This window comes from Phaenicophaeus curvirostris, chromosome 3 (assembly GCF_032191515.1).
Source record: "Phaenicophaeus curvirostris isolate KB17595 chromosome 3, BPBGC_Pcur_1.0, whole genome shotgun sequence".
Lineage (NCBI taxonomy): Eukaryota > Metazoa > Chordata > Aves > Cuculiformes > Cuculidae > Phaenicophaeus > Phaenicophaeus curvirostris.
In genome coordinates, this window is record NC_091394.1 from 61668835 (window position 1) to 61692326 (window position 23492).

General features: G+C 39.5%; 1 protein-coding gene across 2 annotated transcripts; it reads right to left on the bottom strand.

The window, feature by feature from the left end:
* Positions 1-222: 222 nt before the first annotated feature.
* TTPA (alpha tocopherol transfer protein) lies at positions 223-15714 on the bottom strand. 2 transcript variants are annotated; one of them, XM_069854160.1, is made up of 5 exons: positions 15559-15714; positions 5426-5579; positions 3966-4159; positions 3069-3179; positions 223-2539 (listed from the first exon to the last, which is right to left on the bottom strand). In XM_069854160.1, exons 1-5 carry the CDS (start codon positions 15703-15705, stop codon positions 2360-2362), a joined length of 786 nt encoding a protein of 261 aa, XP_069710261.1. In that variant the 5' UTR covers positions 15706-15714; the 3' UTR covers positions 223-2359. The 2 variants fall into 2 exon arrangements, with proteins under 2 accessions (XP_069710261.1, XP_069710260.1); XM_069854159.1 differs by having other exon boundaries at positions 15511-15714.
* Between the last annotated feature and the right edge of the window lie 7778 nt (positions 15715-23492).

A 23492-nucleotide genomic window follows, 5' to 3' on the forward strand; every position in this document is an offset into this window, starting at 1 on the left:
AAAAATATCAGCAAAATTTCATCCATGTGCACCTACATATGCAATCAAATGAAGTCTCTCCTATATGTCTGCTTAAACTAGACATAAAGAAGAATTCCTTCACCCTGAGGGTGGTGAGGCACTGGCACAGGTTGCCCAGGGTAGTTGTGGATGCCCCATCCTTGGAGGTGTTCACGTCAAGGATGGGGACCTGGGCAGCCTGGTTTAGTGTGATGATTCCCTGTCCATGGCAGGTGGGTCCCTTCCAACCCAAACTATTCTCTGATTCTATGATTCTATAAACCACCAATGACTGGAGACTAGTTTCGCAGGAAAAGTTTAAATTTTCCTGATCACTGAAACACAATTCGTTCATTTATGTGCTTTGCATACAAGGACTAAAATTGAAGGAGCAATGAACTTCTGTTCTAAAGTTCGTAAATGATTTGGAACTTGAGTTACACACCTGAAGAACTGCCAGATGCCTGACTACCTAGTTTATTTTCTTATAAAGAAGAATTTTAATTTCACTGAACTCTATTTAAGGAGCTCTTACATCACAAAATAGTTCAATCTGAGAAAAAAGATAGATAGATAAAATACATGAATATATGAAAATGCATCTGGAAAATGTTTCTTTAAATTGAGGCTCAGTATCAAAGATCATCTGAAAGAGAAGATTGAAAAATGCACTTGAAGAAATGAGGGAATTGGAAAAAAAAAATTTAAAAAGCCCTTGTCAGTTTTGAAAGAATTTTGTATCTGACACTGACCTTGCCACAGCAGAAGAAATTACAACCAGCAAGTACTCTATGGGCTTTTCACAGGTATTCCTCTTGCTAATGGAGAATAGCTTCCAATGGCTTTTGCAATAATGCAATATTAATGATCATCTAAAAAAGGACATTTCTGATCTAATCTCCCCTAAGCATCTATTATTATAACATTTCAATGTACTAAAGATTCCAAAATAACTGAAGCTAGCAGCTACCTGAGAAACAAAGCATTTTTTATGGATTCATTTATATGAAGATTCGCATGGAATGCTTAAATACATAATGTATATGCAAAGGCTTCCTGGCTTATTACAAAACAGAGTTAAAAATTGGGTGAATAAACTCTAGCAGCGATTGTACTAACAGAGATTTTAACAAAAAGCTAAGTAAAATAATGTTTTAGATTATTAAATATTGAGGATTGCAGGATGATACTGCTGTGTAATGTGAGTAATAGCTTCTACACATGCAGTGTTCATATCTGAATAACGTCCTTTTAAAAAGATAATGTTTTCAGTAAGCATAGATAGATTTTTTTCATTACACCTGCAGAAATAAAGAAGAGGGCTTAATGAAAATTAAAAATAATTTCTTTCTACACCCAACAGAAGACATAGACTGGGAAGTTTCCAATTATTTTCTGAAAGTAAAATTAAGATACCCAGCATCTAATATGCTAAGGTCCAAAATGACCATAAAGAACCCTTAAGACACAAAATAGATGTTTCTAAAGCTCAGATCCACAAAGGATATCTACCTCACCCTCCAAAACAAACAGATACTGCAAACAGCTAAGAGCTCTTGACCTCTATGGTGCTCGACAGCAGGAATTAAAGGTGATCTCAATCTGAATTGCTTATAGGTTGTTCATAAACAGTATCTCTTTAAAGAAAGAAGAACAGAATTTTCAAGGTTGTTTTGACTCTCTTACTAGTTCCTCTTCCTGATTCATACTGTTCTTTGAAGAATAGGTACATGGTGTTTTTCCTGTCTCCCTCTGGAAGACTACTGTGTTAATTAGCACAGAAAGGGAAGCTGCAAAAGCAGTCCAAAGATTAACTCAAATGTCTCATTATTGCTGATTAATTTTCAATTTCACTTAAACTAACAAACCAGCCTTTTTCCCTGAGAATCAATCCAAAAAGAAGCCACTTCTCACTCCTTGTAAATTAATCCTGTAGTCACACTTCTGCAACAAACTAGTCTACTCCATTCACATTCTGGTTTTTTGCATCTTGTTATCTTTACAAGCCAAGATACAAGAGCTAAGCATAAAGTTCTGGACTGCACTATTACAGATGAGTTGTATCCAATGACTTAACAAGAGCAGCATCAATCTCTGATATCCAAGACAGCGTTCAGCTTTTTGGCATACAAGTTAATCAATTACAAACAGTATTGCAAATATGTAGCATTCATTAATCTCCTGAGACATACATACTGATAGACCCCAGTTAGTATAGAAGCGCAGTCAATATAATACTCAGTGCCCTGTAGAGACATACCAGTTTCATGTATAGTTATTTCAAGTTTACATGAAAAATTTCATATTAAAATGATTTCTACTTCCAGTGTTCAAGAGTTGATACAATACTGCAATAACGTTATTCTTGGGCAACTAGAGAAACGCTCTTAAGATAATCTGCAGATGCCATTATAAAGTCAGTCCATTCCTTGGCCAGCTCTTCGATGGAGACTTCTTCCCCCCCATATTCCTGTGGGAGAATGCTGACCGGGAAGTGTTCGGTCAGACTCTGCATGTAGTTATTTCCATGCATATACACCTAGAACAAAATAGGAAAATCATTTACTTGCCCGTGAATGCTAGATTACTGAGTGAAAACAGGCAGCAAAGAAACTAAGTTCAAGAGCTGAAGCCACCAGCCTGGTTTCACTAAATAAGTGTAGGAAGCTCTTTACGAACAAGTCTTCTACTAATTCTGCACAACTTTGAGCATAACATCACTGTTCAATGGTGATTTCTCATTGTCATTTACAGGCAGAGTGCTGGGAGATCCAGGACCTATCTCTTCCTAGTTCTGCAGAATAATTGCTGTGTGACCTCAAGCAAACTATTTAACCTCTGTCACAGTGGGTTTTTTATCTTTAAAGTGGTGATAACAGCAACTACTTGCAACTTATACTATTAATAATTGCAAATGCTTTACAAATAGATTCAGGAGGCCTATACAGCACTAACACACAGAAATTATTTATGCTCTTCAGTACTCAGGAGTACCAGATACTAAGGGAAGTGTTACAAAGTGTCATGTAAGGGGTTTGTGGTAGAAAGAAATATTGGTGTGCACTCACCCGTTGCTTTATTTTTTCAGTGAGAAAAGGCTTAATTAGAGCGAAGACTGGGTGGAAGAATAAAGGCTCATTAATCAAGTGGATACCTCGAACTTTTAGTGGAAAGGAATCCTGTAAAGATACGAGAAAAACAGTGTAAGAAAAAGAAAACACTACTGGAAAGATTCTGTTGCTAAGGACAAGTAAGTGAAACCTATTTAGTCCCTAGGTTAGAGCACATATGATATTAATTCAACGACTAAGCTTTGACTGAACCTCAGATATGAGCACTACCAATCAGAGCAAGAGATTATTTCCCTGGCTTATTGCACATCACAGGCTAACCATTTCATTATCACTGATTTTCAAACTAACTTCTGAAGGAAAATGGTGTTGCAGGACTACACACTAGCTTGCCCGTCAATTCTCTCTCTCGCTTTTATTCTTTTCATTCCTTTTCTTTCCTTTCTCAAATCCATTGGCAAATTTCACCCAGATTTGACAGAATGGAACAAGTCTTAAAGACAATAAAAGGAAAAATAAAGCTTTTAATTTTGAGTTAATGCACAAAAGAATGGAAGAGAGGCGATGAAATGGGAGAACTAACAGATCCTTACAAAATTGGGCTTCATCTGCTCTTACACTCATTAAATTCTTGTGTTGTAACAGGCTGTGGAGTTCTTATAAAACATCAGAGCATAAAGGACATTTACTACGATACAGGAGCAGTTTAAGTCAAATTAAGCACAATTTGTGCCTGAGCTATTTGACTTTTAATGGATTTAAGATTTTGTTCTTTCAAGCTGCATAGACTCTAACAAGGTCTAAGGAAGGAAAGATTACCATAGGTGAAACATTTACCAGCAGATGAAAAGATGTGAGTTATAGCAAAGAAGCAGCATAAAGTAGTATACTCACTGTGAGCACAGCTGCAATTTTCTTGGCCACTGCTGGACTAATCTGAAATGCATGAGCAAATAGCCACCCTTGAAGATCAAATATAGCCTTGACTCCATTTCGTTGTGTCTCAATCTCCTTTACAATCAGTTCAGATGTGATGAGACTTACACGAAACACATCGTATGCTGTAAATAACTTGGGATCCCACTGTCCTGAAGAGTAAATAAATTACACCTCATTACTATAAGGATACCACAAACACCTGTTATCCTACTTGCTACTGCTTCTAATGTGCTCCTCAGGAACAAGAAGTAACCAGCAGTATCAGAGGTCCTGAAATAAATAGATTTAACAGTACAGAAGTTATCTCGTGTGTCTGTTCTGTCACTCATCTTTTAAACTCTTTTTAAAAGATGTTACCACCTAATGGTAGATGGTTGTAGATGCCATCTAATGTAGTATGTTCCACATATATTCATAGCCTCCAGTACAAGGTTTTGACAGGTACAGCTTAATTTAGTAACAGTCATGCTAGCAGAAATTACAGATTATCAATCCAATCAATTAATAAGAATTTTCTTCAGTACAGTAATTCTGCAAAGATTCAGTGAACCTCAGTGAACCTCACTTGCTTTTCTGAGGCCTGAGCAAGGAACGGCATGTGATGAGCTTTAACCATATATGAAGCTTCAGAGAGCACAACTTTATACTAGACCAGCTGATAAAAAAACAGTTCTTTGAATGTTGGCAAAAATAATGTCTCTGACCAAAACAAGCACAAAGAAATGTAGTAATATGTGGTCATTTAACTACATCTTTTTTTGGGAGTGCATCAAATAAACAAAGGACTCTCAGAGTGTTGTTAGATGGGTCTCTTTGGCAACATGTAAACAGTGAAAACCCAATGAACTTCTCATCCACATCTAAACTGAATGTTGGTACGTGACTAGGTGTGCATCTTTTTTTCTGTTCTCTCCCCCCTCTGTGCATGTGCACAAGTACCAAAGTCATAGCACATGGCTCTGAAAATTTGCATAGAAACAAATAATTGTTGGGACATTCAAACCCAAATTACCATAAATTATTACAAGTTTTAGATTTTTAACATTAAGACTTCTTTTGCTGCAGAGAAGAATTCCACTAAAAAGAAAATAAGTTCTTCATAAAGGATTGTACAGCTTTAGCCATACCAGTCAAATTATATATCCGTTAGAGCTCAGTAAACTCATCTTTATACCAATGTAAATGGAACACCGGGAACATAAATACGTTACCTATCTAGTTAAGACATTCAATGTTATCTAATTTTATCAACTCCTAGTGTTATACTCAAAAAATCACTTTTATTTTGCTGCTGAAGTTGTGATAATTAAAGAACCCCATGAAACAAAAGAAAACACTGAAAAAATACAAACCAAAACAAAAACATCAGAACCAGATTTGGGTGTGAAACAGGTCCAAGCAATGTTGTCACTCACCAATTCTATATATTAGAACTCTACTTCCATGTGGGTCCCTTGATCTCAGGACTCCATGGTAGCCAGCATGCAAAAGACCAAGAACAGAAGATGGTTGTAAGTCTGCACTTATTTCTGGACATTCAATTCTCCATTTCTGGTAATTCTTCAATAACTGGAAAAAATTAATGTGTATGTCAGATAAGCATTAAGTATTACATGGAAAGCAAAATTAAAAATATGTTTTCAACATCTGGTTATAGTGAGAGTAATTACATTAATTAAATCAGCTGTCATTTAATAGTATATTTTAAGCAAACCAGTCCTAGAATCAGAATGTTGCTATACTGTATCAAAGAAATGAGTTACTATGATAAATTTAGAATTCTGCCAAATTGTTAATGGCCTGCAGTTGTCATTTTCTATCAGAAGAGAAAATTGGAATAGGTAGAAAAAGCCTGTAGTTTCCATGTGAAATACATCTAACTCCAGTTTGTTTATTCAGGTTATTTCTAGGTTTATTCAGTTTGAAATTGTACCAGACTAATCCAGGACGTGTTGAATTTGGACCTGCAGAATTTTACAGAGGTACATTTCCCTTCATCTCCCTAGCCACCCACCCCCACAAAGTATTCGCCCATTTTGTACACAGTCATTAATAATTTCAGTTAACTATTTGAAACAGATATGACCATCAGCATATCCAAGGAACGCGTTCAAAGTCTCTTCTACCACTCTGAAACGGCAAAATATAACAATGTAGTGGATCCATTACCCATTAGAAGGTTTCCCTCCTCCTGAGTGGAAATAATGAGAACTTGCTTTGCTAAAACAGGGATTCTGTCCATTGTTGGGGACATGATCACCCTGGTTCCTAAGGCTGTAATTCCTGTATCATAAACTTGTATGTATAAGACACAGGAATGTCTGTGTGTTACAAGGCCATGGTCTAACTCTAAGGAAAAGTCAATTAAAGGCATTCCTTTCTGAGGTAACAGTCACATAGAGGAATTACAGATGATACCATGAAAGGTCATCTTAGAGATGGATCATGAAAAATTAAGTTTGTGATGCAGTAGTTTTAATTTCCAAGTCTAATTACTTTTTCTCCTTTAATGTTGATTAAGCAGTAGTGGAGAAAATGAACTTCTATGCCGTGCAACTAAAATTTATTTAAGATATTTTGCATAGGTAAGTGGGAAGCTATGCAAGACTATCTACCAAAAAGCTTCCTCTCAATTCTTCAACTAAATTCTGTCTCTTCTGTATCACTCACATGAAGTTCTCTAGCACTGAGTTTGGAGGGTAGAGGGATAGCTCTGGCAAGTAATTTAGATTTTCTATTAAAATTACCTGAATATCTACAGCTTAGACCTCTAACTTGGAACCTCCAGAGAAGCTAAGAGCATTAGAATTTTTCAATACCTCATTTCACAAACTGAAATGTAGGTTTAAATTTTAAAGGTAGCATGCACAGGTCAGTCTTTTAAATTGTTACTATATTTCAGAAAAAAGAAAACCGAATCCTCAGCAGTTTCACAAATTAAATGTGCTTACCACAATAACAGCATCAACCAACAGTTTTTTATTTCTGTTAATTTATAACGACAGAAATTTTTTATTCATTTCTCAATTACTCCATAATTCACAACAGAAGTGTTAGACTGCCAGCTCCAACTAATAAAATATCACCTTAAATAAATTACAATATTCTTGCATTACATAGGTACCATTTTCTTTGCTGTTTTCATAGAAAGAATGGTCAGAACAAACTTCAGTGGATAATGAATTAATCTTCTGGAACATCACAGCATAAGCTATGCTGATGCTTACCTACAGACTCTTAGAGGGAGACTGGAGACTCACGATCCTGTACCTCATAGCACACTTATGTTAGGTAATAGGTTTTATTTCTTAGCCTTCTCTTTCCTGTATTTACCCTGTACATAAAATATATACTTTTTCTTCAGCTTGAGGCTTTTCTGCTCAGATGACGGTCCTGAATTATTTTCAAGGTCTCAAAAAGAATAGTCAGGAGGAAATCATTTATAAGGCATTACTGCTTGTCAGCAGAATTTACTTACAAACAGGTGATATCTATACATCCTTCATGGAGATTTTACCTATAAATACGTATTTATAAGTACAAAAATAAAAAAAGTTCATCTGCCACGCTAGAATCCCATTTGACTAGGCAAAGAGAAAGTTGATAAAAGCCTCATCCTAAACCACATACCAAAGAAAGAAACATTTAACCATTAGGAAAATTTTACTAGAACCCTTTTAACTGCATTAAATCAGTTCTAGTAGACTAACTTAAAATCAATCAAACAAAAAAAGGCTATGCAGGAGGGAGTAGGGAAAAGTAAGTTAATTTGCGAAACAGAAATTCACTATGATTGCAAGGATAGGCCTGATGAGGTACTTCAGTTATTCCACTCTGTTAGTGCTTGACTCTACAAAATGCACTGATTGAGCAATCGCAACTGTTTTGTGCCAACCAGACAGTTCTGTCAACACGTTACATTCTTTTCCTTGTTTTTTCCAATACAGACACCTAAGCACCAGCAAAACACACAAACACCCTCAAAACAGCAATGCAAACAGCTTTAGCATTATAATTCCTTCCTTTCCTTCAAAAATCTGTTGTACCACAACTTAATGAACCTAATTAACAATTGAATAAATATTTTCAACATTCTTTGATGGGCTGCCTATCAAATCCAAGATGAGAAAATAACCAATACATTCATTCAATATCTTAAATTATCTTATCTTGTCAGTACAGTTAGTTTAATTTTCATAAATATTTACATTTCCAAGTTGGAAACAACAAGGATTGAACCTTGGGAGAAAGTGAATTAGCAGCTTGTCACACACTCAAGATCCTTACAGAAGACATAATGTACCTACTGGTGGGTCATTAAGGAGTAAATATATGGTTGGAATACTTTGTACACCTCCCATGACATGGACAAGTGGTACATCTTTTAGACACAGAACACGGCTAAGCTCCAAACATACTTCCCTTGGTCAGAAAGCCACAAAACATGGGGGTTCTTAGATTTTGCAAACCTAATTTAATTACCTGGAATGATTTAGAGCTGAAGTAAATGTTAGCTTTAGATAATCTTCCACAGTACCTTCAGGAACTTTTGGGACATATTCTGTAAATTTTTACCTATGGAAACAATCCCTTTCTTAGCAGCTGGACATACTCAAGTTACACACAGCTTCTTACATGAGTAATCCAGAAATGTATAATGGAATTAAAAAACTGGCAGTGCATACTTAGAGTTTTACTTTATTTTGAAAATTTCTAGTTTCACATTGTTAAACACAGAAAAACACACGACATTTTAAAAATACGATTTTCTTTTACTAAAGACAACAAGGAAAAATATAAATATAATACAGATATTAATCAATCTGGATACAGAAGATGAAGATATTAAATATCAGGAAAAACAGGAGCATTCATTACCTACTATAGAAAAAAGCTCATGTACTTATAACACAAGGAAAACATCTCAATGTATAATTATCCATGTTTACAAACTGAATAACCTACTTAGCATTAGCTCAGCATCTGAAAATACATGCAAGATAACTTGATAAATGGGAAAAGTTCAATGAAAAAGAACAGTGTCTGGAGTTGAGCTTTAATTAAGAGGGTTTTTTCCTTGAGGTCTGTTGGGGATAGTTCCAGATTCCTGAACAAAGTAGATTATAAAGTTACTGATTAATCCAAGATTCCTGTGCTACAAAACAAAGAAAAGTGAACTTAGTACTTCACTTAGAATTAAAATAACTAGAAGGCAATGTGTTTGTTACAGAAACCAATGTATTTATATGTGTAAATTTATTATTTTCTATTGATTAACTATTTATTCATATTATTCATATTAACAGAACATATTCATATTAACAAGGATGCTAGATGGAATTAAATCTCTACTTTCTCAGCAGTTGTACCAACACACATAATGTTCAAGAAAAAAATGTTTTCCATTGGCAGTCTTTGGAGGAGAAACCAACAGCTCAGATTTTGGAATATAAACATATATGTGTATATACATATACAAACACATTTCTTTGTCCATATATATTTAATATTTTTTTAATATATGTGTGTATAGCTACACACAGAATTAAAACACATGGTATGCACAAAGAATTTATGATAATTATATATCGACACAGAACTTTTCCAATTCCACAAGCATTACCTCTTTGCTAGGTAAGAAGACTGGCAAATGCCTAAGTTGAGACAGTTGACTTAGCAAACAGAGAAGATCGGTTGACTGACTTGTGTTTCCTCAACAGTCAGCCTAGAGAACCTAACAGGGGTTCCTCCATTCTTTTTGAGGAATCCCTCTATACTGATGGAAGAAAAGCAGCCAAGTAACTGATTTAAACTTAGTATTTATATTTGAATGATGTGAAGATACTCAGACATAATGCCTGAGATTCAGCAGTGTATTTGCAGAGCAAATGCAGTGCAAAGACAAAGTCTGGCTAGATATCTTTGTATCAACCAGAACTGCTAAAAGGAATCTAGCTATTTAGACAGTTTTGAGTGCCATAATCTATAATGCATACTACAGTCTAAGTGGTATGTTATGAAAACATCCCCTGGCATAGAATCATAGAATAACCAGGTTGGAAGAGACCCACCGGATCATCGAGTCCAACCATTCCTATCAAACACTTAACCATGCCCCTTAGCATGAGTTAGCATGAGTATTTGTGTTAAACACAGTGCTGCACTGCTGGCAGTTTTGAGCCCTTCCATGACTCTATTGGATTAAAAATAGAACAAAGTGAAAACGCAGTAATACTTTCAAATATGGTACCTGAATTTTAAACAGTTCTCTCCTAATGCAGTTATTCTTCCCCTATAATCCCGTTTATGTTAGCTAACCACTACAGTTACATCTATCTGAAGGAGAGAAAAAAAAAAAAGTTCGAAACCCTCATAAATAGAGCAGATCACCACCTTCTTCCTGGATCTAAACTTGCTAAGCTACAACAATATTTAAAGCTTCTTCACACAAACAAGCATAGCAAAAGTCAACAGCCATGAATCTCTTCTATAGGAGACTTGGGCAAAACCTCAAGCCATTCCTACCAGGAAGTTTTCTATATCATGAATTCCTGTCTTTTAACAGAATTCTTTGATTGAGGAGAAGCACAAAGATTTGTGGAGTTTCAATGTTGTGTTTTTACTGAACTTGAAGATTTAAAATCTTTAAAAAAGACAGTATGCCAAGTCACTGAGAATGTCTTATACGTATTGGTGGATGTAATGCAAGGGCATGATAAAATGCACTAGATAAAAAGACTTATGGAGGAAAGGAGATGATAGTCCTCCAGATTTCACATATCATTACTGAATCTGAATGACTGGTTTTGATCACAACAATTAAATCAAACATATGCACATACCTGGTACATTAAACAAAGGGATATATAAACCTGCCTCTCATTTTACTGCATATATAGTAGGCAGGTGTATCTGCACAAATTAATGAACAAACATCATGCTCAGCTCAGGTGCAAATGCATACACAGATTGAAATCTTTTGCAGCATTAGCATCTCATCCATGCCTGTTATCTCTAACAGGGATTACAAGGCCACAGAAGATGCTGTAATGATATAACACTGAGTGAACACGGTGTTCATTTTTCATAGGTGGGTAAGTATTGCCTAGAAGTCTGATAGAACAAAAAAAATTCTCATTTGCCTGTTGAAGGTTTGCTGTGTTGTTTGACAGTTATTGTTAGTCTCTCAAAAGACTTCTTCCTCATTTCTAGAGACAAGTCTCCACCAGTATTTCAGGTAGATCAACTTAATACTTTCTTACTAATAACACTCATGAATTTGGAATCCTTTTGAGGAAGCTATATGCTTAACTTCACCTCTCCTTCTGGAGCCTGTACTTAAGTGGTTCAGGTTCACACATACACCTCTAGCCGCTTTCTAAGATAAGACACTGCGTCAAGTTTAATCCTTCCTGTGATTCAAAACGCAGAAAAAGAAATCTCTTCTAACTTGAGAATTGTCTGTTACTAGGCTTAGCTGAATAATCATTTGCTTTATAAAACACAGACAATTCTAGCTCTTCAAGTTCTTCAATTATACAATTATAGAATCATAGAATCACTAGGCTAGAAAGGACCCACTGGATCATCAAGTCCAAGCATTCCTATCAAACACTAAACCATGCCCCTCAGCACCTCATCCACCCATCTTTTAAACACCTCCAGGGAAGGTGACTCAACCACCAACTCCCTGGGCAGCCTGTTCCAGTGCCCAATTACTCTTTCCGTGAAAATTTTTTTTCTGATGTCCAGCCTAAACCTCCCCTGGCAGAGCTTGAGGCCATTTCCCCTGTCCCCTGTCACTTGGGAGAAGAGGCCAGCTCCCTCCTCTCCACAACCTCCTTTCAGGTAGTTATAGAGAGCAATGAGGTCTCCCCTCAGCCTCCTCTTCTCCAGGCTAAACAACCCCAGCTCTCTCAACCGTTCCTCATAAGGCCTGTTCTCCAGCCCCCTCACCAGCTTTGTTGCTCTTCTGTGGACTCGCTCCAGAGCCTCAACATCCTTCGTGTGGTGAGGGGCCCAGAACTGAACACAGGATTCAAGGAGCGGTCTCACCAGTGCTGAGTACAGAGGGAGAATAATCTCCCTGGATCTGCTGATACAAGCCAAGATGCCATTGGCCTTCGTGGCCACCTGGGCACACTGCTGGCTCATGTTCAGTTGGCTGTCAACCAACACCCCCAGGTCCTTCTACTCCAGCCAGCTTTCTAGCCAGTCTTCTAGTGTGTAGCGCTGTGCAGGGTTGTTGTGCCCTAAGTGCAGGACCCAACATTTGGCCTTGTTAAACCTCATGCCATTAATTCCAGCTACCTGTTTCAGTGATGGATTTTCTTCTAGCATTACATATATCGATACAGAAGGACTTGAAAGCAAGTCTGGAATTGCCATTGGGAAAATGTAAAAGATTGCGGGTATGATTTATCATAAAAGATTGAGAAATGGAACATCTTGCCACAATCTACCTGATTATTCTTCCCGAAGAAATTTCCAAATATTGATAAACAGATAAATCTGTGTCAAATATTAACTAGGAATGCATCAATTAATAGTCTGGTCAGTTGCCAGACTCTTGATTCGTATCTAAGGCTTAAGTTTAAGCCCATACTAAGAAAGACGCTTGACAATCTTTGGTTATAAGCACTGACAGCATCACAAAATTTGCTTATGTCTTAGCTGCTCTGCAAGTAATGCACAAGAGCCCGGTGGACAAAAAGGGACTGTATCAGCCTGAACTCCAATTGGAAATGCAATGTGAAACCAGGACAGGAGGGGACAGCCACTATCTGGATTAATAGTAGCTGGGCTCTGTCTAGAATGAAGTACTAACATAACCTCTGAAGTCAGACTTGGCTTAGACGAACATACGTCTTATGACCACCACAGCTTTTTGCACAATAATTCTCTATTGCCTTAATATACCAAATGCAGATAAACATATTCCTTAAAAACAAAACCCAAACTAATTAAAGCCTCTGCCCTCCCCACTCTCCCCCTTATTATCTTCTTCCCATGCCAGAAGAGAAGTAACCCAGAAATCAGTGTCAGCTGATATACAGAAGATTAAGTACAGGTAGCTACAGCATTTGGATACCTGAAATTATAGATGCAAAGATTAAAAACAGATAGTTTAAATACAGCTCCAGACAAGAAATTTAGAAACTTAGCAGCCTGTGGAAACCCAGGAATTCTAAAAAGACTTAATTTTTCCAAAGCAGGTCCTCGGCCCTAAAGGACTGATTCTCAAGAAATGTATAGGAAATTCACTTCTTCATAGACTCCATCTCTAAACCTAGCCTGGATTCCACACTCTGGAAGATTAGTCCTACCTACAACATATCTCACAATTAATCACAAGAAAGGACAGAAATGAATGGGCCGAATTCTGAAGTGTCACTGTCCTGTCTACAGGATAACCAGTAACAACCAATCACAGTGCAAATAGGAGTGGATATATAGAAGTGTATATTGTCTTCATGAAGTCCTACTTTTCGGAACCAAGGAATATAGGAAAACAAAATGGCTTTTCTTGGGAAAGAAAAAAAAGCATGTTCCTACAAGTGTTAATGCACAGCTCTGATAAAATCTCACAAACTTCAAGCAAAAGTAAGATCCATAAATAGCCAAAGGAATCTGACTTGACTTTCTAGTTCCTCTGCTGAAGAAGAAATGTTTAAAGCTGTGATGCTGACAGTACACAGAAGTCAGAAACTACAAGGTAAGTTCTATTAGGCAATGCTATGTCATCAACATCAAAACCCACTGCAACGCAGTTTCCAGTTGGCACATGTGAATAAATGCTTTTGCCCTGGGAGGATTTGGAAATACTTTCTGTTCAGAAGGGTTAGTGGTTGTCAATCTTTCTGTAAAAAAAGAAACAATTAATAACAATTTGTACCTTTGGATATTAAAAATACACATGCACTGTCTGTGTGGTGAAGAGCCACATAAACAGCCAGGAAAGTACCAAAACTTACCATATCCTGAAAGGAGTGTTGCAAATGACTAAATTCCAAGAGAAAAGATGTTTTCACTCACAGCTTTATATCAGAGTCATTTTAAAACTGTAGTGAAACTTCTATCACTACTCGTTACAAGTCACCTGAGCCTGATGAGCATGACAAGAATCATAGAATCATGGAATGATTTGGGTTGGAAGGGACCTTAAAGATCATCTAGTTTCAACCCCTGTGCCATGGGCAGGGACACCTCCTGCTAGACCAGGCTGCCCAAGACCCCGTCCAACCTGGGCAGCCATAGCTTCACTAGGCAACCTGTTCCAGTGCCTCACCACCCTCATCATGAAGAAATTCCTCCTTATGTCTAGTCTAAATTTGCCCCTCTACAGTTTGTAGCCATTGCCCCACCACTAGTGTCCTATCACTACAAGCCTTTGTAAACAGTCTCTCCCCAGCTTTCCTGTAGGCTCCCTTCAGGTACTGGAAGGTCGTTATAAGGTCTCCTCAGAGCCTTCTCTTCTCCAAGCTGAACAAGCCCAACTCTCTCAGACTGTCCTCATATGAGAGGTGCGCCAGCCCTCGGATCATCTTTGCAGCCCTCCTCTAGACCCGTTCCAACAGCTCCATATCCTTTTATGTTGAGGATTCCAGAACTGGACACAGAACTCCAGATAAGGTCTCACAAGAGAAGAATAGAGGAGCATAATCACCTCCCTCAACCTGCTGGCCACGCTTCTTTTGATGCAGCCCATGATACAACTGGCTTTCTGGGCTGCAAGCGCACACTGCGAACTCATGTCAAGCTTCTAATCAATCAGCACACCCAAGTCCTTCTCTGCAGGGCAGCTGTCAACGACTTTGTCTCCCAGCCTGGATTGAAACCATGGCTTGCCCAAACCTGATGTAGGACCTTGCACTCTACTTTGTTGAACCTCATGAGTTTCTCAGAGGCCCACTTCTCCAGCCTGTCCAGGTCCCTCTGGATGACATCCCGTCTTTCTGGTTTAGCAGCCGCACCACCCCGTTTGCCTCACCTGCAAACTTGCTGAGGGTGCACTCAGTCTCACAGTCTATATCATTAATATGGATATTAACCAGCACTGGATGTTCTTTAAAGGATGTTTCTTCAGAGTTCTGACCTTAGCACATGTACCACAACCTCCTCGACACCAGGAAAAAATTTTTCACAGAAAGGTTCATTGGGCACTGGAATGGGCTGCCCAGGGGGGTGGTTGAGTCACCTTCCCTGGAGGTGTCTAACAGACGGGTAGACGAGATGCTCAGGGACATGGTTTAGTGGTTGATAGGAACGATTGGACTCGATGATGTGAGAGGTCTTTTCCAACCTGGTAATTCTATGATTCTATGTGACGTTATTTGACCGTTCCACACTCACCGTAACCTTGATGCCCCCTCGTCTGACCGCACAAACACGTGCCGATCCCCGGCTCCAGGCTGCAGACACGCGAGACCAGCCCCCCGCGACCCTCCGAGCCCAGCAGCGAGGGTCCCCCGGCCCCCCCGCTCCTCGCCGTCCCCCTTACCCTCCAAGCCAGGTCCAGCTGGAAGTCGCGGGCGCGCAGGAACCTCACCAAGAAGGAGTCGGAGAGCGGCCGCGTCCAGCGCTGCCCGGGCTCGGCCTCCGCCCGCCGCCGCAGCTCGGCCACGGCGCTGCGCACCCGCGGAGAGTGGTCGGGCAGCTCGGTGAGGAGTGCGGAGCCCGCCGGCCCCTGCGACATCCCGCCGGCTCCCGGGAGGCGACAGCGCCTCCGCCGGACCCGCAGGAACCGGGGCTGCCTCCGCCCCCGCGGCGCTTAACCCCTGAGCATCCTCCGGGCAGGGCGGCGCGGGTCCCGCTGGCGGCCCCGCATCTTCCTGTGGCCGGTTCGGTTATCGAGGGCTCGTCATTTACAAGTCCTGCGAGGAGCGGCTGAGGGAACTGGGGTTGTTTAGCCTGGAGAAGAGGAGGCTGAGGGGAGACCTCATTGCTCTCTACAACAACCTGAAAGGAGGTTGTGGAGAGCAAGGTGCTGGCCTCTTCTCCCAAGTGTCAGGGGACAGGACAAGAGGGAATGGCCTCAAGCTCCGCCAGGGGAGGTTCAGGCTGGACATCAGAAAAAAAAAAATTCACAGAAAGGGTCATTAGGCACTGGAACAGGCTGCCCAGGGAGGTGGTTAAGTCACCTTCCCTGGAGGTGTTTAAAAGATGGGTGGATGAGGTGCTGAGGGACATGGTTTAGTGGTTGATAGGAATGGTTGGACTCGATGATCCTGGAGGTCTTTTCCAACCTAGTGATTCTGTGAAGATGAAGAGTTCATGGCTGCTATTATAACCATTTCTTTTTTTTGGTTTCCTTTGAGATCTCTCAGGCCTGCTTAGGATAAAAAGCCATACTTCATTTAACATACAATTTATAAGGCATACTTAGGCCTATTAAAATGTTTAGAAAACTTTGTTCCTGGTTAACATCCCCTTAACTGGTTTTCTACACGTACATTTAATATTTCCTTACATTTTGATCAACCTTTTGGTCACATCTAGCCATGTCTTGGACTCTTACATACTGCTGAAATGTCTATAAGTATCCCCTTCAGTTTAACAAATGTAAAACAACCTGCCTTACTAGATGTATCCAGGCAAAGAGTGAGAGGAGTGTGAATAATCATGCCAAAGAGATGAAATCAGTAACTCAAGAGACTGAACAGCAAAGATAAGCTTATGAGGTCACAGTGTTGCAGCAATGGATAAAAATCAAGAAACAGGTGGGTGTAGTAGTCAAGGGTATATAGACCTGCACACACAGAATGGCAGGGAGGAGGAAGATGTGAAGAAGTATGGACCCAGCCTCAATCAAGAAGAAAAAACAAGCTGAATATATAAGAAGAAACAAAGAGAACAGAATGTATAGAGGTCAGTAACAGCAGGCTGTGCTAAACCTTTTGTTTCTGGACAGAGCTGGGCAGAACCTCCATGGGAAATATCATACACACACATGTAACCCAAACAAACGGCAGGACAGACACAGGAATATCACAGCAAGGTCATGCAGTGCTTGTAAACACCAGTTCCTAGTTTTTGAGCCCTTAGTTTTGCCATCTGAGTATTCTTACAGCTTGGGGTTTTGTCTGTAAAAACAAAAAGGGTGAGAAAATAGAGATACTTTTTATTACATCCTTCAGCTGAGAACTCATTGCTTTTAACTAGCTCTTCTACAAAACTCAGGTTGTGATTTAGCTTCATATTTGAGCAAAGTTAGTTTTACTAGTGGTTTCAGCAATTTCCTTCAAGACCAAGTTACAAAAATGTCTGTAAATTTAAAATTTGTACTAAAAATTCCATGAGTGAGACTGAATTTGTAACACTAATAAGAGATCCTGTCTCTGACAGTGAAGATGTGATACCATCAGGGCATTGCGCAGAGGAACCAACCTACTGAATATCTGACCCTTCACCAGAACAATTAAGACAAATTGCAAGATGAGGCTTGTGAATAAAGTGTTTTATTTCATGTGGAAAAGAGCTCAAGTGCCTGAAAACTGTCTAAATAAAATATACTTGTTTGTAAACTTTGCCTTGTTTGTGTCCTTGGACTATGATGATTACTGCTACAACTGAGACTTAAATTTGTGGCAATATCTTTTAAATGTTCCGTTGCTGTGACAAACAGACTTCCCAGATAGCTGGCATTTGCCCTCCTTCAGCAGAATCTTTACATCTGTGTAAATCTTACATCCTTACTTTAACAGATTTTCTATGGCACATGTTCAAGGGTTGTGTAGGCAACTATCCTGAACGGTAATATAACATAAACATACATTTACATGGACATGTACGTAGGTAAAAGGTGACCGGAACAAAACTTTTCTGAAGTTTAAAGAATTCACCTTTATCCACCTAAGCTGTTTTTTCTTTACCTGTCTTCACATGCCAAGACTTGTATGTCCTCCGAAGTACCACCCACTTACCAACTGCACCCAAGATCCCCTGAGCTCATTTGCAAAATGGGCAGAACGGCTTTGTGTGTGCAACGTAAGTGAGCACTTGACCCAGAAACAAAACCTTGGGTCTAGACTGATGTTGCAGGCAGATTTCATTTTTTTCCAGAGACTTTGTAGACATCATCAGTGACCCAAAAGGTGGTTTTCCAGTCAAAGACATGAAAAGTATTCACACTAAGGCTGGGTTCTTACTTGCCGCCCAGAAGTCACCTTTCTGATGCACTATATATAATGATTCATACTATCATATTCTGAGATTAAAATATACCTGTAAGTTAAAAATAGTCCTTTGGCTAAGTAAACTGAGAGCAGGGCACATGTTATAACGATTCCAGTTTCATAATACACTGCCTATGGGTGAAATCCTGAAGCTACTGAAAGAAATTTGATTTTTATTTCCATTGCAATCAGTGCAAGGGAATCCTAACAATCATCCTGGCTAAACTGTGGATATAACAGTTAGGGACATAGTTTAGTGGTGGACCTGGCAGCGTTAGGCTTACAGTTGGATTTGATGACCTTAAAGTTCATTTCCAAACTAAATGATTCAATAGTTCTTTGATTTTAAGTTCAGAAAGGTCAGGGAATAGGAGCTGTGAAAATTAGTAGTGCATCCATAGCAAAGCTTCTGAAGCAAATGGGAAAGGAAAGCTCAAGACTGAACTATTTTCTTTAAGAAGCATGAGTCCGCTCCTTTATTTAAAGGACAGTATAGAAACTCATAAAAGATTTTTGAGTTTCAACACTACAGTAATAGTTGTATGTTCTCTCTGCAAATGGTATGGATAAATAGAAGGACCTTGTCTTTCACATACATGCATTTAAGCTAGCATTAGTACGCAAATTTCAATAGGGTCAAGACTAGAAGTTGAGCTTTCACAGATGCTTAACATTTCATTTCAGTGAGTGAGGATAGCTGGTTGTCAGCATTTCCATATATTCTAGTTAACTTAGACTTAGGCAGATAAAGTTGTCATGCAATGTTTAATTTTCAGATCTTTGTTGTTTTATCAAGAATTCACGTATTTCAAAAGTGTAAGTGCAGAGATGAGAATAAAGAAATCAAGACAATAATTGGGAGAGCAGTTTTACAGGGTGCTAGATGGTTTGCTCTTTTGCCTTGCTTCCACAGCTAAAACAAAATAACCCTACTCTCTAAAGAAAATAATAAATTTAAGTGTTTCTTCTTCAAGCTTATCACATATTCCAGGGTGGATAGGCATTTGGGAAGAATTAAATTACCATTTATTAACTAGAGAGACATGAAATTGCATGTCACATAAAAAACTATTATTTATCACTCTGGTATTTATTATGTATAGGTAAAAACCCCCAGTGCTGTACAAGCAATCTCCTGCACAAATGCAAGCGTCCAATAAAATCCAGAGCAGACAGTCAGATCAATGGGACCCCTAGTTTGCTATGGGAGTCTATTCACATAAAGTACTTTGGAATATTACTGTGAAAGAAATAAATCATTCAAGATAAGCAAAATTGAATTGAGAACCAATTACTGCACTGAAGGCTGACCATTTTGTACAGCAAAAATAAGAAGTGTATAATACTTGTCCTTTTCTGAATCAATACTGTAGGAAAGCCTCAGCAAGGAACACAGTAGTGGTGAAGATGTCAACCTTTCAATGAAACTTAAACCCCAAGGTCTAACAGGTCTGGCTGTTATACTAAATGCTTTCTGATTTTTGCCTGAATTTCTCCAAGTTCCATCGCTCCTGTCATCTGTCTGCTCACTGGTGCTCACAGCATCGCTCAGAACTTTAGCAAACTTTTTCCTATTGTACTAGACCTTAAAGTTTTATATATAGTGTCTAGCAGGGTTGGTTGTTGACTCAGCAACTTAGCAGTAGCCTTTAAGCGTCTTGCTCTACAATATTATCTAATATGGCAATCTCAGCAGACAGTTGATGGTAGGTAAACTGGCATAGAAGTTGCCTTTCATTTTACAGCACAATAGATTATTTGCAAAACCATCTTGTTGTAAACACACTGTAGTATAAGCACAGACCAAGCTTCCAGTTAAATTATATCTAGTTTATACTGCTCTGTAAGACACCGCAATCCTTGGTGTGTGAAGAGTTGATGAAAAATGTTAATGATCGGGAACCGGCAGGATAACTCAAGGACTGAGGGAGTGATGACGGGCAAAGACTTGGATCCTGTTGTCTTGCTGTAGCAAAAGAATAAATCATCTTCACCAAATCATTTCCAGAAGTGATGGTTTATTTACTGTCAGATTTACGGGCGTAGCCTCAAAGTCTGGACATGTTATGGAAGCAACAAGGGCTAGCTAGACCCAGCCCTGTCATGGGGCTGGGAGAATACGCATCACACACACTGTTAGTGTTTATAGAAAGGAAAGACTTTTGTAGGTTCCTAAACCCTTGTCTCTTCCTCCTTTCAAATAAACCTGTGCCCATACATACAGGGAAGGATTTTACACATCAGCTGTATATTTAATTAAATACTTCAAGCTTTAATTTTACCCTTTGAAGTGTTTTACCTATCACTCATTATTAGCTGAAAGTTTTCAAGCTAATTTCACTTGGTTTTCATAGAAAGGCTTTGGTAAACTGGTGCTGAGGAGGAGCCAAAATAAACCCCCAAAAAGCCAAAACAGCAAACAAAGCTCTTCAGCAAACTTGTTGTTATTCCCTGCATCTGCATGTTTCACAACTTCTGTCTGGGACTGTGTGCTTGGTCTGGCTGGCTGTAGTTTCCCTCCCTGGGACCTCTGCTCACAATTTTTTTGCTGCTTTTGCAGCTTGTCAACATTTCCACTGTAGAAGCATACGAGTGATAAGAGATGTGAACTCAGGTTGCTGGGGCTGGCAGGCACCAAAAAGCAGTGAGCAGAATCAACAAGCAGAATTGATAGGGTGAATATTTGTGCGTTCACATGCCTTGTCTTTCTTCCTGCTTGCATTCCAGTGTATGGTTACCGTCTACAGTATAGTTGCAGTGGCAGCAGTCTATTGGTTATGATTTACTGCAGCAAGTCACCCTTTTCTTTACTTTTAATGCTGAGTACTCAATCAAAGCATGGTGTTTCAAGGTGTGGTTCTCCGCTGCATTGTGCTGAACTTGATTACATTTTTACAATTGAAGCACAAAGTCAAAACACAATTTTAAAGTTACTCTTAATTTTTTTACTGTGACTGAAAATATTTCATATAGAAGCTTCTGAATTGTTTGCCATTTCCAGATCTGACCTTATAAAGAAGAAGAAAAAAGGCAAGGATTACCTCAAAAATTTCTGGGGTTTCCTTTCTTTTCTTTCCTCTTCTTTCCTGGCTCCCTCTACCCACGCCCCCCCGGCTCCGCAAACCTTTTCCTGATGAGTCTCCTGACAAAAGCCTATTTTTAAACTAGTTTGTGGACACAACTGGAGTTTATACATGAGCTATGTACTGATTTATTTAGCACTGTAAGGACTGAAAAATCCTAGGTATCCATTAAACTAACTGCCACTGCAGTTAGGTTAGATGCTCACACAAGCAACTACAAGACTTACCTAGTGGGTTCAGTTCTGCTCACACTGTAATAAAAATGGAACAGGGAACAAGTCAACTGTTAGATAAACATTGTGTCTGTACTCTTTAACAGCTTTGAAATGTTCTTAATCAGACACTTATTGTCATCAGCTTGCCCACCCAAACCCAGCCTATATCAGGCATGTTGCTAAATGCACTAAGGGTCTGAGTTAGATTCCAGGTAACTGAGAAGGGGACTGGTATGAAGGGACTTCAGGAGTAAAAATTTCAGCCTTAGAAATTAAATCAAACGTGATGCTATTCAGCCAATAACTCCAGCAAAATTAATGGTTAATTTTAAATCCTCAATAGGGCTACACTTTCTCTGGTGATGAGTGAATATTGTTGATTACCAGTGCTGTGGAGATAAGGATGACATTGATGAGATTTTTATTGATCTATTTGTAAACAGAGTCATAGAAAAAAATTCGCAATTAAGATTGCAGGGAACTAATTAATGGCAGGAACATGGTAAAATTTGTTCAATGGAAGCTGTGAAGCTTTGAAGATATTCCCCTCCCTCAAAAATCTGCGAAGTTTAAAGATTCTGAATAAAACACAGTCAGACCTACTACATGCCTTTCACGTGAGAATATATACCATTGGTTCTCTGAGACATTGGGAAAACCATTTGCAAACTGAAGCCTGTAAAGAAAAGCTTAGCACTGAAAAGGGCATGTGCAAGTACTGCAAAAATTTATCCAGGTGCACCATGAACACATTTGTGCATGTAAAAACAGAAAAATAAAGTTTTCTGCAACTGCAGCATTGCAATTTCTTTTTTTCCCCTTTTTGAAATATATGTTTATAAGTACTTTCTCTTGTGAAACCCAGATTTATTCATTTTTTAAATCATGCTGTTAATCAATTCCATCAGTAGACATTTTAACAAGCAGTTCTAGGATGTATCTAAGATAAACGAAGCAAATTACATGTGACTAAACCACCGTCCTGTCTCAAACAATGACATCTCCTCTAAACAAGCTTTGGACTGCCAAAATGTAAGTGCTATGACCAGAATCAAGCCACTATAACAAACTGCTGTGTAGAATCTATGCATTGTGTACATTATCATAGAATCATAGAATCATTGAATAGTTAGGGTCGGAAGGCACCTTAAAGATCATCTAGTTCCAACCCCCCTGCCATGGGCAGGGACATCCCACTAGCTCAGGCTGCCCAAGGCCCCATCCAACTTGGCCTTAGAATCATAGAATCATAGAATCACAGAATCACCAGGTTGGAAAAGACCCACTGGATCATCGAGTCCAACCATTCCCATCAGTCACTAAACCATGTCCCTGCTCATCCATCCATCTTTTAAACCCCTCCAGGGAACACCACCAGCTCCTCTCTGCTTGGGATGGGAACTCCTCCTGCTCCCGACAGCTACGCACCAGCCAGCGGGATGCGCCCTGTGAACCCCAGAGCCACGAACCCCATGCATGCATCTCTGCTTCTCAGTCCAGCATCACTCCCACTCCCAGCATCGCTTCCCACTCCCAGCAGATGCAGCGGCACCGAGCCAGCCCCACTCCGTGCATCGCTGCGATGGAGTCAGGGCCAAAGGGAGCTCTGCTTTAGCAGGGGAAGCTGAAACAGGAGCAAACCTGGAAGGACCTGGCACAGAATGGAAAAGGCTGGAGGCTATCATTCCCCTCGGATTCTACAGACCGAGCGCTCCGCGTCTCCCCCACACCTTGCAGGCAAAGCCAGCCACCGCGCTCTCGGGAGGTAGGTAGGCCTTGAACACCTCCAGGGATGGGTCGTCCAAAAGTTCCCTGCACAACCTGTTCCAGTGTCTCACCACTCTCATGGTGAAGAAATTCTTTCTTACATCAAGCCTAAATCTGTCCCTCTCCAGTTTATACTCGTTCCCCCTCATCCTGTCACCACAAGCCTTTATGAATAGTCCTTCTCCAGCTTTCCTGTAGGCTCCTTTCAGGTACTGGAAGGTCACCAGTGCCTTGATTAAACAA